General features: G+C 39.1%; 2 protein-coding genes across 2 annotated transcripts; both read right to left on the bottom strand.

The window, feature by feature from the left end:
• Positions 1–3,961: 3,961 nt before the first annotated feature.
• On the bottom strand, positions 3,962–5,684 carry LOC126619829 (basic blue protein-like). Its single transcript, XM_050288244.1, has 2 exons — positions 4,393–5,684; positions 3,962–4,269 (listed from the first exon to the last, which is right to left on the bottom strand). The coding sequence occupies exons 1-2, from the start codon at positions 4,574–4,576 to the stop codon at positions 4,061–4,063; spliced, it is 393 nt and encodes a 130-aa protein (XP_050144201.1). The 5' UTR covers positions 4,577–5,684; the 3' UTR covers positions 3,962–4,060.
• A 441-nt stretch (positions 5,685–6,125) lies between these two features.
• LOC126619828 (receptor-like cytosolic serine/threonine-protein kinase RBK2) lies at positions 6,126–10,305 on the bottom strand. Its single transcript, XM_050288241.1, has 9 exons — positions 9,958–10,305; positions 9,179–9,285; positions 8,717–9,100; positions 8,322–8,573; positions 8,075–8,232; positions 7,180–7,259; positions 6,962–7,097; positions 6,717–6,866; positions 6,126–6,544 (listed from the first exon to the last, which is right to left on the bottom strand). Exons 1-9 carry the CDS (start codon positions 9,993–9,995, stop codon positions 6,374–6,376), a joined length of 1,476 nt encoding a protein of 491 aa, XP_050144198.1. The 5' UTR covers positions 9,996–10,305; the 3' UTR covers positions 6,126–6,373.
• Between the last annotated feature and the right edge of the window lie 4,099 nt (positions 10,306–14,404).

Below are 14,404 nucleotides of genomic sequence, written 5' to 3'. Positions count from 1 at the left end.
ACGTACACACTTACACCAACACATATGTAGCTCACATACACACACCTGCACAGCACATACATACACACCCACACGTGCACAACACATGCACACAAGATCACACATATACACTCACATACGCACATACTATACACTCACTCTACACGCACACAAGCTCACAAACACACACCTGCACATCATGCATATGCATGCACGACATGTGCACACACACTCACGACATACACACGCACACCACACAAAGCATAGCATACACAACACACACATGCACCATACATCATCACAAATACTTACACACACACACTTGCACGGACCAAACATACCAAACACACACACACGGACATGCATACACACCTGCACACACACACACACACACACACCTGCACCCCGTACACACACACACCCACGAACTCGCCGGAGTTCGTCGTCGGAACCGGACATGCATGCACAAAGGATGGTAAGGGTTAGGGCTTGAATAAAGGGTTCTAAAACCTCACAAATATACCTAAGAACTCACCTGGACGCACTGCAGCAGGTTTTGGGAAGAGATGGACCTCGAACTAGCCGGAGTTCGTCATCGGAGCTAGATTATTAGCATAGGGAAAAACTGAGATCAAAACCCTTGAGTTTTGTCATAAAACCAACATGCATAACCCAGAAATTTGAAGAAGGAACACACTTCTCACCTGGGTTCGAGTTTTAGAGCTTTGAAGATCTCGGCTTCAATGGCAGAAAACTCCACGATCCTCTGATGGCGCATGCAAGGGTACCATTGAGTTCGTTAAGTCTCAAGGATTCCAAATATATAGAATTTGGGCTTGATTTGTTGTTGATTCGAGGAGAAGAGGGGTTGGGAGAGTTCCCGGAGCTTAGAGAGAAAGGTTTCGATAGTTTAGAAAGAGAGAGAGTTAGTATCAGACATTAGAGGGAGAGAGAGACTGGAAACCAAGATATAAAAAAAATAAGACGGGCCCCATGGCTCACCAATTAAAATTTAAAGAAATCATTTTATTAAATAGAAAGTGGGTGTGGTTGTAACACTTTCCAAACATAGGTATATATATTACAAAAGCATCTTCATAGTATAAAGTCATCCATCATCTATATTATAAAGAAGTGTGTGAAAACATGTTCTAAATAGTATATCGTCATCCATCAGATATCATATAAGAACATGAGTTCGATATAAAATATGGTATTCTAAAATATTCTAAGTAAGCATAATATCTCATAAAACGTTTCATATAACGTAATCAGTAAATCGAGTTTTTCATAAAACGTAAACAATACTTCGCCGTCGAAAAGCTGCACAGACTAGCTAAGACATAACGCCGCAAGATATGCACCTAAGCACATAAAGGGTTCAATTAATCAAACTTTGCTCAAACAACTTAATTTAGGAAAATGGACGTCAGAAACGGGTCCAGGACGTTGAAGTTAGCCTAGGAACTGTTCTGGATGAAAACTCGAAAAACGGTAAAAAAGTCAATGTTGACCGTTGACCGGTCAAAGTCAAAGTTAACGGGTCAAACAGGGTCAACCGGGTCGGACCGATTTAGGGTTAGATTCGGGTTAGATCCCAAGGTTTGGGTTGGGTTGGTTTGGGCTCTATGGGTTTGGGCCTAGTGGGTTAGCCAGGTTAGGCTTAGGGTTTTAGGTAGGCTGGGTTTAGGGCTTAAGGTCAACGAGCTGAAGGCCCAACTTCTATACGGCCCAAGGGCCTTATTTCAAATGGGTTTAGGGTTTAAAATGGCCAAGGGCCCTGGGTTCTGAATAGGGGGCTTGGGCTTGAAAGTCCGGCCCATAGCCTTTGGGTTTTAAAAGAAAACAAAATAAATAAAAGAAAAAGGAAATGGTTGGGTTGGGCTTAGTGGCTAACGGGCCCAAGGCCCAACTCCTAAATGGCCAAAAGGGCCATGTTTGACTGGGTTTGGGTAAACCGGCCCAACAGCCTGGTTTCGATAGGGGAGAGTGCCACATCCCTGTTCGGGCCCCCACCACATCTCGGGTTCGACTCTACCGTAACATGATATTGTCCACTTTAGGCCCCAACCACGCCTTCACGATTTTGTTTCTGGGAACTCACACGAGAACTTCCCAGTAGGTCACCCATCATGGGATTGCTCTCGCTTAACTTCGGAGTTCCGATGGAACCCGAAGCTAGTAAGCTCCCAAAATGCCTCTTGCTAGGTAGAGATGGGAATATACCTATAAGGCTTACAAGATCCACTCCCTTGGGCGACGTGAGATGTTACAATCCACCCCCCTTAGGGGCCCGACGTCCTCGTTGGCACACTTCCGACTAGGGATTGGCTTTGATACCAAATTGTCACATCCTGGGTCGGGCCCCCACCACATCTTGGGCTTGACTCCGCCGTAGCACGATATTGTCCGCTTTGGGCCCCGACTATGCCTTCACGGTTTTGTTTTTGGGAACTCACATGAAAACTTCCCAGTGGGTCACCTATCATAAGATTGCTCTCGCTTAACTTCGGAGTTTCGATGGAACCTGAAGCCAGTGAGCTCCCAAAATGCCTCTTGCTAGGTAGAGATGGGAATATACATATAAGGCTTACAAGATCCACTCCCCTGGGCGATGTGGGATGTTACAATCCACCCCTCTTAGGGGCCCGACGTCCTCATTGGCACAGCTCCGGCTAGGGATTGGCTCTGATACCAAATTTTCACATCCTGGGTCGGGCCCCCACCACATCCCGGGCTCGACTCCACCGTAGCACGATATTGTCCGCTTTGGGCCCTGACTATGCCTTCACGGTTTTGTTTCTGGGAACTCACATGAGAACTTCCTAGTGGGTCACCTATCATGGGATTGCTCTCGCACGAACTCGCTTAACTTCGGAGTTCCAATGGAACCTAAAGCCAGTGAGCTCCCAAAAGGTTTCGTGCTATGTAGAGATAAGAATATACATATAAGGCTCCACTCCCCTGGACAATGTGGGATGTTATAAAAAAGACGTCGGAGCTTCCCCAGCTCCGATCGACGATGACCAAACACCTTAGGGTCTGATCTAAGCATAAAAATGAAGAGGGAGGTGAGTAAGTTGGTATTTGGGGTTCGCCATGAAACGATCGGTGTTGGCTGGGATCTCGTTCAAAGTCCACGAGAGTTCGTCGGGGATTTTCCCACTTCACAAAGATGAGAGAGAAATAATGAAAGTCCTCGGGGTGGTGGTGATGTTGCGCCTTTGTCGGGGTAGTGGTGTGGGTGTGCGTGGGTATGGGTGTGTCAATCGGGGAAATGAATGAGGAGAGAGTGAGAGAGAGTGAGAGTTGAGCTGAGAGGGGGAGAGAGAAAAGTGTTGACTCGAGGGAGAAAAGAAGAGAGAGTTCAGTGCTTGCCACGTGGCAAGCTGTGAGAGGATGAGGGGTTTGAGAGAATCCAAAAAGTGGATCCGGATAGGGTAAGAAATGAGGGACCAAATTGAATTTTTTTATAAACTTTTAGGGACATTATGGTATTACAAATTAATAACGGGGGTGGGGTTTCACATTGTATTTATCATTTGGAGTACACTGTCATGTTTAAAACATCACCGTTTGATTTATTTTATTTTTTTTGGTTAACAAGATCTTTTGCAAGATTTTAGGAGTTTAATTTATTTTGGATAACAACAATTTATGTAATTTGAATTAATTAGTAAATGAATTAAAATTGTAAAAAGTAGTTTGATCAAATCTCTAAAAACCTTAGATGTATGGTTAAGAAATCCAAAAACCAAACATCCAGATCAAAATGCCCCAAATTATTAGTGTGTTGTATGGTCAAACCGAGGTTTATTTCTTCTTGGGAAATGGCCGGAATGTAGAATTAACAAATTATGATTGTTGAAATAATTAAAATGATTGACATATTTATCAAATATTAGTGACGCTAGCGATCAATCACTGGTTTTGGGGATGAACAAGGACGAAAAACAATACAACTAGCTCCAATTATTTTTTTCATTATATATGGCATCTCTCTTGTATGACATAATTAACAATGGAGCCTGCCTGATAAACAGACTGCATCATGCATGTTTATAGCTATATATATATATAGTTACTCCACATGAACTGTAAGTTTCATTCCATTTTCACAATAGGGAGGCGTATAAGGTGCGAAGTGGATTGTGCCCTTCTCCAAAACCACATGATCATTTCCTGAAGTGTATAATTCTATGAGGCCCGGTGAATATAACGCACACTTCTCGAACAAATAGGTGTCCCGTAGTTCAGCAACCATGAGAAGCGGATCTTTATATTTGAAAACTGTTTTCAAAAAACGATATTGAATTAGTAAACAAACTAGCTGCTAATCAAATATAGTAATATTTGAGGAATCGGATGCATGAACAGAAATTGAAAAGAAAACCAAAGTTTCAGTAATTTTACCCAAAACATCTCCAGCCTTGAACTTCTTGCCCTCAGTCCACTGGGTTAAGTTAGCATCAGGGCTCCATCTTTTCTCATCCCCCACTATATATTCTTTTCCATCAACTTGTTCGCATTGGAGCAGCAAACAGCTGACAAAAAGGCCGATTCCAATCACCAAAACTTTGTTCATTCCAATTGTCATCTTTGATCGATCCACAAACAAACTAAATATATATGTAACCTTAACCTTTCTCTATTAACTCCAAATACAAAACAGTTTATATATACAGCATTGAGCCTATTACGCATTCAATTAGTACGTTTTGATTTGCTTCTCCAAATGCCATATGATATTTCCATAATTAATAATCACATATATTGAACAATTATTATTGAAAATATTCCTTATTCTTCTATGCTCAACTCATAATCGAGGACAATTTCTGAAATCACATTAATTTCTAATGATTTTGTACCATTTTAGAGATATCATTGAATGGGTGGGATGATTCATTGAAATTTTGTAATGATTTTAACGTCAAATACTTGACCTTGCCAATGCGGGAATTGGTTTTCCATGAGTCACTGTGTGGTGCCACTCGTGAGTGGGTGTTTTGGAGAATATAGTCTCACACCGGCAATTGTGTTGCTTTGTAGTTCGTTTAGTTTTTATTTTCTAGTCTAATTTTTTTTAGTTTTAAGACATGAATATTAGTTTGGATGGCTTGGATGATACTGGTTTATACGAAGCATGTTACATGAAACATGTTTTGTGTATTTTGTGCTATAGCGATTAGTGAGTGAGTGTTGAATGTTGATTATTGAAACGACCTTGTGATGCTAAAATTTAAGAAAATTTTGTTTTGGCTTCGTTTCGAGATTTGCTCATAGTAGTGTATTATTATTAGTTTTTTGCAGCAAAATGGTTATATCTATAACTCTGCATTTTTTTAAAACGGTTATTCATAGTTGTAACTATCAATTTTAAATGGATAGGTAACTGCGGTTATCCATACCCACGAATATTTTGTACATCTTTACTTGCGGCCGAAAACAGGCCTCATTGTAAATTTCATACCTAGTAGTTTGGTTGAGCCAAAGAAACTTATTTGCACCTTCTTAAATTTTAGGTAGACGGGCCATGGGCCCACTCCAACAACACCGATACTGTCCCCACTTGGCCTCAGTGTTAGTTAGAATGGGGTAATTCTATATAAATAGCTTGTTCTCAAGCCTTCTAACTGGTGTGGGACAAATGAATTCTAACACTCCCCCGCACGTGAGACCCCATTTTTATGGGTCACACGTGGAGTTCCACACATCGGCAACCACGTGGAGCCAAGACGGGGCTCACCCGTTCGCGCTGGGCCAATGCACATGGCATCTCTTGGCCTACGTGGAGCCAAGTCATTGCTCACCCATTTGCGTTGGGCCAAAGGGGACCCACCCGTTCACGTGGATGTACGGACCCGTCCCCGGGCTCTGATACCATCTTAAATTTCAGGTAGACGGGCCATGAGCCCACTTCAACAACACCGATACTGTCCCCACTTGGCCACCTGCTCAATCCGTCAAGTGTGGGGTTTTCATACAAAAAGCCTCGGTGTTAGTTAGAGTAGGGTAATTCTATTTAAAGTACTCTTTCTCCTTCCCTCTGTCCGATGTGGGACAATTGGTTTCAACACACCTGGGTGCAACTAGGGTCGGGACAACCTAAATCCCTCCCACCCAGTAGAAAAACCAATATCGTGTAGATTATAAAACCATTAATATATGTGAGATCTAAGATGATGTTTGTAGAAAAGAAAACACTACATATTAATAGTCTTTCCCCTCACTCTCTCAGAACCACAATTTGAGCTGGTTGTGCTTTCAAATACCATGGAAATCCATCTACAACGACTCGATTCCCATGGGAATTGCAAGCACCCCAGAAACTGATAAGTCTACAAGAACCACTAGATTTAACATTGTTTAAATGTTCTATCTATCCACCTATTCAAGAACTGAAAGCGACCTGCTTGTGTCGGTTCAGATCGCCCAGATACTTAGTTGAATTATATTCTTGTGCATCTGATAGTTCTTCTGAGTATGTTCTTTGCAGAAACCTCCTTTTCGATTCTTTTGCACATTTGGATACATAATCATCGCCTCTTAGCAGCACCACAACCTGCGCCAAACCAAAATGTGTCATCATCCCGCTATCCAATACCTCAAACATTTTAGTGAAACTAGGAGGCTGAAACTTCATGAAACAAGGTATGATGACCTCGCTCAATCAAGTCATCATGAATAGTTAACTCAGAAAAATAACAGGATATCTGTCTGGAATTTGTACTTACCTGACTCATGCGAGGACGTAGAATAGAAGACTGCTCGATGCATAAAGCTGCTGTCAAAACCATGTGATCCATTTCTTTCCGGTCATAGTTGTCACCAATATTAGGATCGACAAGCTCCTTGATCTCATTGTTATCAAGCAAAGGCTTTGCCTACAAAGAGTAAAAAAATTACATCCGCAGCTAAGGACTTGCATATATCGACAACAATAGATGGTAATGTTCTAATTATACAGAAGCAAACCTACCCAAAGTACAAGGCTTTTCTGAAGATCATCCAAAGCTGGACGCCCGGTTATAAGCTCCAGTAGTAGGACTCCGAAAGAATAAACATCAGTTTTTTCATCTACTATTCCATGCATGAAATACTCGGGAGCAAAATACCTGACATTCAAGGGTAAGAAATGAAGACATTGAAAAATAAAGAATCTTATTTAATTGTAACAAAACAGTTTACCGTACATACCCAAATGTACCCTCAGATTTAGGGACATTGTGATGAGTCCATTGTTTGGGTAGCCACTTTGCAAGCCCGAAATCACATATCTAGCATAAATTGGCTATACAGATCAGTAAGTTGATTATAAAGAGAAACAAAAAGGGCACATAGTTTAGGTCCAGTGAGGTAACGCACATGAGAAGGCCAATACGATTCGTATACAATTTGTCAATTTCTCTTTGTCAATATGAAGGAGGCAAGAGGAAAAGATGTAAAACACAGTCCGTTTTAGCACAATAAGAAACACCGGATTGAGCCTGAGTAAGTATGCTAAATGGCAAACAGAGCAAATAAGTATCGAGATTCATTAAAATTCTTTATGATTAAACATTTGAAAGCATATCCTTAAGCTTATGCGCTTATTTATCTCATGACCGTAAAGTTCACCCCTGGCCAGGCTTATCAAATATGCATTTAAACAATGCGAACTTGATTCTTAAATGCAGCGGCTAAAATGCGGCTAAAATGCATAGTTTTCTATATCCGGGGAGATCTTATGTACTAAGAATTGTAGCTGTCGGCACATGCCTGTCATTTATGTTGAACAGGTATTGAACACAATATGATAAAATTGTTCCAGGACGCTCTCTCCCCAGGATAAAAACTGACTGCAAATAGATAATTGTAACGTTTATGTGCATAAAAAAGGTTGCATACAATCGACGAAGCTAGACAATGAAGTCAGTAACCAAAGACTGTTGGTGGCTTTATGTTTCAAGATACCGCAAAGACTATCTAATTGTAACGTGTAGCCAAACTTGTTAGCATATTGTAAATTAACTCTACAAAATAAACCAGGAAATACGGAAGTCTTTCAAGTTTCAATGTTTGAGCAATTTTTGTTGTGAAACTTGGAAAATACCTGCGGCACAAAATCCTCTGTGAGCAGAATATTATCGGCTTTGATGTCTCTATGAATGATTCGCCTCTGGCAACTCTCATGAAGATACAGCAGACCATCTGCTGTCCCCAAAGCAATTTTGTATCTTTTACTCCAATCAAGTTCATTAGCCTTCGGACCTGGAATATGCAGATGACTTAAAAAGAAAGCACATAAACGAATAGGCAGTTTGAAACTAAGAACAGGAATCCAGAAGTCATGAACTTACCGTGCAGGAGCGATCCTAAACTTCCAAGTGAAAATAATTCGAAAACAAGGTGCATTCCTCCTTCAACGCAACATCCAATCAACTTAGCAGTATTAGGATGATCAACATGAGCTATAGTGCCAAGTTCAGATAGAAAGCCTGCTGTTTTCTCATCTGCTGTTCCTTTCGTCAGCCGCTTGACTGCTACTAGCTGCCCACTTTTCAAGCGACCCTTGTAAACTTCTGAATAACCACCCTTTCCAATTGTGTTTTCTGCGAGAAATATCCCCACAGAGAAAATGTCATAATCAAAATGAAATTAAAAAGGTTTGTGAATTCTGCTATTTATTTTAAACATATGAGTCCACATATCGGAATTGGTTAGTAGGTCTTAATATCTGGCGGAAGTTACTGACCACTGTTAAAATTATCGGTCGCCTTTTGGAGCTCGGCAATGGTAAAATTCACCAACGAAGACTTGAAGTTGGATATATTAGTCAATGCTGGATTCTCTCTTGCACACCCAATCCTTCTTCGTGATGATATCTTTGGCACACCAAGTGGAGGGAAGGAGACTAAGCGCTTAAGCGATCTCTTACCCCATTGTTTAAAGAATTTATGCCAGTGAGAAAGTGAACTTGAACTTGAACAATGCACTGATGACTCAGTCGTGCTATTTTCAGTTGTGCTGTTTTCAGAAGAGCTAGTCTCGGGTTCAAAGCCTCTCATGCAAGCTTCTAAAACTCCTCTAGGAGTTTGGACATCGTCCTTCTCTTTTTCCATGTCGATATACCTCAAATCTACGAAGAAGAAACCCGAGCATTATGACATAGGAATCAGAACACGAAAACAGATAAACAAACCAAAAAGGAAGTTACCTTGGGCAGAAGCAGAAGTAAGTAGTGCTTTCTGTTTTCTCTGTTTCACCTTAGAAATCTCATCTGGGACCTTCAGTGATAATTTTTTGGGTTCATTTCCAGCTCCCCTGGATAGAAATTAATAAAAATGTTGGCACAAAATATAAGAATCACAACAAATGAAGGACTAAAAAGGCGAAGAAACGCCCTTACGGATTATATGTCACAATTTCAGAAACAAGTTACAAAACCCATATATATCTTTTAACTTTTCTGTTAAGGTAATAAAAATTTACCAACTTCCTCAAATGCCAAAAAGGTAAAAACTTTAGACCATTTACTGCCATTGCTTGCACAGACATTAAAAACCCACACCCAATTTTCTCAAACTCAAACAAACACAGACAACAACAACCAGGCCTTAAGTGGGGTCGGCCAGATGAATCCTAGAACGTCATTGCACTCAGTTTTGCGGCAAGTCTTCCATTAGCTAAACAAACATAGAAAAAGTAGAAAATTTCCAGATGTATACACACACATATACATACATATATGCAAATATAGCATTGAAAACCCAAAAACCCCACCACAACAATCAACAGAAAAGCTCAGAAAAAAGTTCTAGAAAAAATTCAGATGCTGAAAAGACCAAACTTTTTCAGATTGGCATACGAAATCTACAAAACCCAGAAGTTCACCTCAATATAAAACATCAAAAAACGTATACTTTAAATACATAAAAATAAAAATAAAGAAAAAAAAACCGAAATGAGAGAACAGGAAGGAGAAATGAGGCATACCATGAAGAATAAGGTCCTTTCACTTCACCATTCGCCATCAACACTCTCCCACCAGATGCACAGAGACTGCTGTGCTGCTTTCCTCAACAAAGGAGGCCCTGCAAATTTATAAACCAAAATTTCTGATATTTTAAGCTACAAGGATGATTGTTATTATCTATATTGATAGAGAAAGGAATCTAGAAGCTAAACATTTGAACGGAGTCTCGTCTCCTTCTCTCTCTCTCTCTCTCCTGTTTGACACACTGTATGGTTTTCGGTTTCAATGTGTTTTTTGCATCGGTCCGAAAGAGTCGCTGCTGGGTCGAACTGGGTTACTGACAAGTGTTCAGATTAGGACAGCGACTTCTGCTCACAACCTTGAATGAAAGTGAGTGAGAGAGAGAGAGAGGGTGGACGTTGGTCGTGGGTGTTAATAAAGCATTTTTGGGATCTACATATGAGTCTGCTGAGGAGGCGATCCGGACCGTTAAAATTTGATCTAACGGTTACAATTATTGTAATTTTTAGAGGATCTCATGTTTGTAACTATTGAATCAAATTTCGACGGTCCGAATTACCTGCTCAGCAGGTTCAGCTTTATTGGATCCGGAAGGGATCCGGATCCAAGTTTTTTAGTATGTAGGCCATGGTTTATGAGATATCTCCACTATTGCACAATTAAGATGCCAAAGTTTTCAACTTTGGGGGCTTTTCGATTTATTTTTCTTTATTTTTTATTTTTTAACAATCGATATTATTTAGGGGGAAGGGATGGGCTTAACTTCACAATTGGCTAACAATAATGTGGTTCAAATCCTTTTTTGGCGAGAATCGAACCTAAGACCTCCCACTTACAAGTGAATAGGAATATCACTAAATCGTCGTACTAAGTGGCTTCTAAAAAAAAGATTGTTCAACCGGTATCAACCAATGAGGCAATCTAGACCAACTGTGCACCAACCCATAATCCTTCCATTGTTGAGAGCAGGAGGCTTTCGCTGCTATGTGAACCTAGCCTGACGCATTCGTGACTCCAAGCCACATGACCCAACCCACAACTTGGATCAGGCGAGCCAATCAATTCGTGACTTAGCTCAACTTTTGAGTAATTATATTTGCTCAAAATTCAGTTACATCGACCATAAACTATGGAAATTGTTTGGGTTAATATTTAACTTAAAACTTCAAGGGAATAAAAGCCCAACAGAGCTTAATAAAGGAGATTTTGCCTGAAGCCCAGCACCAAGCCCGGATACCCATCTCTAGACAATATAATGATTCCTCATTAAATGCAAGGGTTAGGTGCTTACAAGAGAAGTGACAACCAATGAAAATCAACTAACTATCGGGCCAAAAGCACTTTTCCGAATGGCAAAACGTGTAAAAATGCTGATGACTCACTACCCTTCAGTTGCTTTTGGATAAGAGCATAAATGGTGCAGTCGGGCTAATTCGCCTATAAATAGGGAAAGAGGGCCCAGAGACAAGGACACTCAACCAATCAAACAAACAAACATACAACTTATCTCTCAGTCAAGCAAATATCCAGAAAGTTGTGTTTTGTCCAAATTTTGCACCCTTTTAGCCTTAGACTTCATTTAGAAAGACATCTTTTGTCTATGTAAAAGCTCTGCTACCTTCTCCAAATGCTTTAGTATCGATTCTCTTGTGTAAACTCATTTACAACTCATCCTTCCTTCAATACCTAACCCTTTAGAACTATAACGTTGTAAGACGTTTAACCTTGCCCGCCTCTCTTTGTTTTGTCTTTCAATTAATAGATCTGGTGTTGTAATGTATTCCCTAGTATATATTCAAGTCATTTCCAGTCTTTTGATGATCCAAAGTTCCATCAGTTCTCAGATCTATTTCACTTAATGGTTTTATTGTCATAAAAAGATTAAAAGTGAATTAAAGTTGATGACTTGATCAGATATGGATCTCCACCCTTTAAGCATACAAGATAAAGAACTAAAAGTCATTGATCTCAAGGCATAGAAAAGAACTTAATGTAAACTTAACTCATCTACGACAATCCTTTGATAACAAGAAGTCAAAATAACTTTGGACGCAAATAATCAACTTAAATACACTTATTCTACATCTGCCATACAGAGATGGCAATGACACGCCTTAGCACTTAGTTAGTTTTGATTGCGAGCCTCAATGCCTACACCTAAGGCCCCACAAAGGTACATTTCAGAACTAAATTTGCCCTCTTTTTGCAGCATCTTGGCAAGCTGGAGCCCGACAATCAACCAAAGTGCCAACTCCTCGAGGAGCTGTGTGCTCGAGCTAGGGACCTCGTTCAACTAGATTTCCTGCCCGAACAGAAACCTTTCTTTTTTTTTTTTGGATCTTCCTTTGAACATTTGGGAGTTGTTAAATACGTGAGATCATGTCTATAGTTTTGGCAATGATTCATTAACTTTGTTGATTCTGAGGGTTCATATTTATGGAAGAATCTACAAACAAATGCTAAACCTATTAGAAATGGTTAAGTGCATACTTGAATTCTATACATTTTTTGGTATTCCATCCATACAAATACAAAGTTATAAACTTTTATGCATTGATAACATTGCTCCAAATGCAAAAGTTACACCAACTAATTTGAACTTGTGTAATTATTTTCGAGAAACCTAACCACATACGGTTGGATATGCTGCATTTATAGTAGAAAGTGCAAGCAATATCTCTAATAGTATTCACTTCTTTTTACAAGAAAGCGATATTTTGTCAACCACTAACAAACAATATTATATGAAATAAAGACATCCTGAATAAAATCAGAATGATATGTAGTAGTTATGATTTCAACAGAAATTACTTTCATGTTTGAAATAAAAACAACAAGTCGTTATGAGTTTAATGGAAATTTCTTTTTTTTTTAATCACCTAGAAACTAGATTTTTTAGAGAAATTAATATAAATAAATGTTATTGTTAAAAGTACACCAAAAAAAAGTATTCAAATTTTGAGTTTTGATTACACAAGACAAGAGGAATGGGAGTAAATAGAGAACAACACAAGGGCTTTTGAGAAACCAAAAAAAGATGAACCCCCAATGTAACGGAGGGAGAGGCCCCAAAACGACATGATATAATATTTGCGCAGGAATGTTGTGTTGTCCCATCGAAGACAACCCCAATAGGGTCAGTAATATTGGCCAAATAATAAAGTGCTTTAAAAAAATGCTATATATAATATAGTATAAAATAAAATAATACTTCGCAACCTACACGAAATATATAGTATGATGTTGTTCCTTTTCTTGCAATATGCAGCTTACAATATTTTCTTTACAGCTGAGGTTAAGTCTGGCAAATTGTGTTTGTCTCTCTGTATCATATTCGTTATCTCAATGAATCGTATTATATCAAACTCGTTATCTTGACGGGTTCTTAACATATGATCCGATAACGATTCGATTCGTTAAAGAGTTATATCGGGTTAATGAACATGCGAGAAATTGTGATATCTAATGTCTAGATCCGGAAAACAACGATATCTTATCGGATTTTAAAAAGTAATTTGATAACAACTCGACTCGTAAACAAATTTTAATTAACTAATGACCCGATAATAAATTAAATTGTTAACGAGTTGACCAAAAAAATTGTGTTCGAAACGCTATAGTAATGTGATCAATTTTATGAACGTAATATAAGTTGCTCTCATTGTTGACGTAAAGTGTACACTCCTATTACCAATGCATAGTTGCATATTAATTATTTATTAGTGACAATGAAATGAGGCTAAAATTGCATGGCCTTGAAGTGTCGGTGTGTATCTGTTAGGTATGGTGTTTGAGTAGTGAAATCAAATTAAGAAATGGACCCGATATATGCCGGTTGGCTGATGTGCACTGTCTTGAGTCGTGGTTCTTTATGAATGATGGATTTATGCTTTTGGCCATGGAGATGTAGACTTTCAAACTATACACATTAAATTTGTTCACTGCTAAAAAATGTTATTTTGCCGACTAATTGTAAGCCGACAAAACAATTTTTTTGTTGGAAGATGAGTCCTTTCCTGACAAAAAAATTGATTTGTCAGCTAAATGTTTAATTAGTGAAGTATAGCTTAATCTGTAAGCAACTCACAAACTATAAATACTGTATTTGTACCATTTATTTCTCAATTAATGAAATAACTTTCTTTGTTTCTCCCTCTAAAATACTTTCTTTCATTCTCGATATCTCTCTAGTTTTTCTGTAAAGATGGTATCGTGAGCCTCTCTTACTTGTGCATCAATATGGAGGATTCTAGTACTTCCGCTTGGTGATAGACTACTAGCTATGCTAGCATCAGTTGCAAGTGAGAACTCGACACACAATTGAATCCTAGCACATCCTATTGTACTATAGAGTAAAGTTGAAAAGCTGAAGTGACGAAAACTTCATTGACAATATGGAAAAGAAAAAGGTAAATTTGAAAACATGACAAATGAATTTTAGAGGGA

The sequence above is a fragment of the Malus sylvestris genome, chromosome 4, assembly GCF_916048215.2.
Source record: "Malus sylvestris chromosome 4, drMalSylv7.2, whole genome shotgun sequence".
NCBI classification, from domain to species: Eukaryota; Viridiplantae; Streptophyta; class Magnoliopsida; order Rosales; family Rosaceae; genus Malus; species Malus sylvestris.
The sequence above is the reverse complement of the archived record's forward strand: the minus strand, read 5'-3'. Positions and strand labels throughout refer to the sequence as shown.

What these genes read in the sequence shown, in the direction of transcription:
- LOC126619828 (XM_050288241.1), bottom strand. Translation starts at nt 9,995, where the DNA reads ATGGCGAATGGTGAAGTGAAAGGACCTTATTCTTCATG. An exon ending in AGAAAAGCCTTGTACTTTGG is followed by an intron (nt 6,867 to 6,961) that starts GTAGGTTTGCTT and finishes TACTCTTTGTAG; the next exon opens with GCAAAGCCTTTGCTTGATAA. An exon ending in TACGTCCTCGCATGAGTCAG is followed by an intron (nt 6,545 to 6,716) that starts GTAAGTACAAAT and finishes GGTTTGGCGCAG; the next exon opens with GTTGTGGTGCTGCTAAGAGG.
- LOC126619829 (XM_050288244.1), bottom strand. Translation starts at nt 4,576, where the DNA reads ATGACAATTGGAATGAACAAAGTTTTGGTGATTGGAATCGGCCTTTTT. An exon ending in CAAGGCTGGAGATGTTTTGG is followed by an intron (nt 4,270 to 4,392) that starts GTAAAATTACTG and finishes TTTTGAAAACAG; the next exon opens with TTTTCAAATATAAAGATCCG.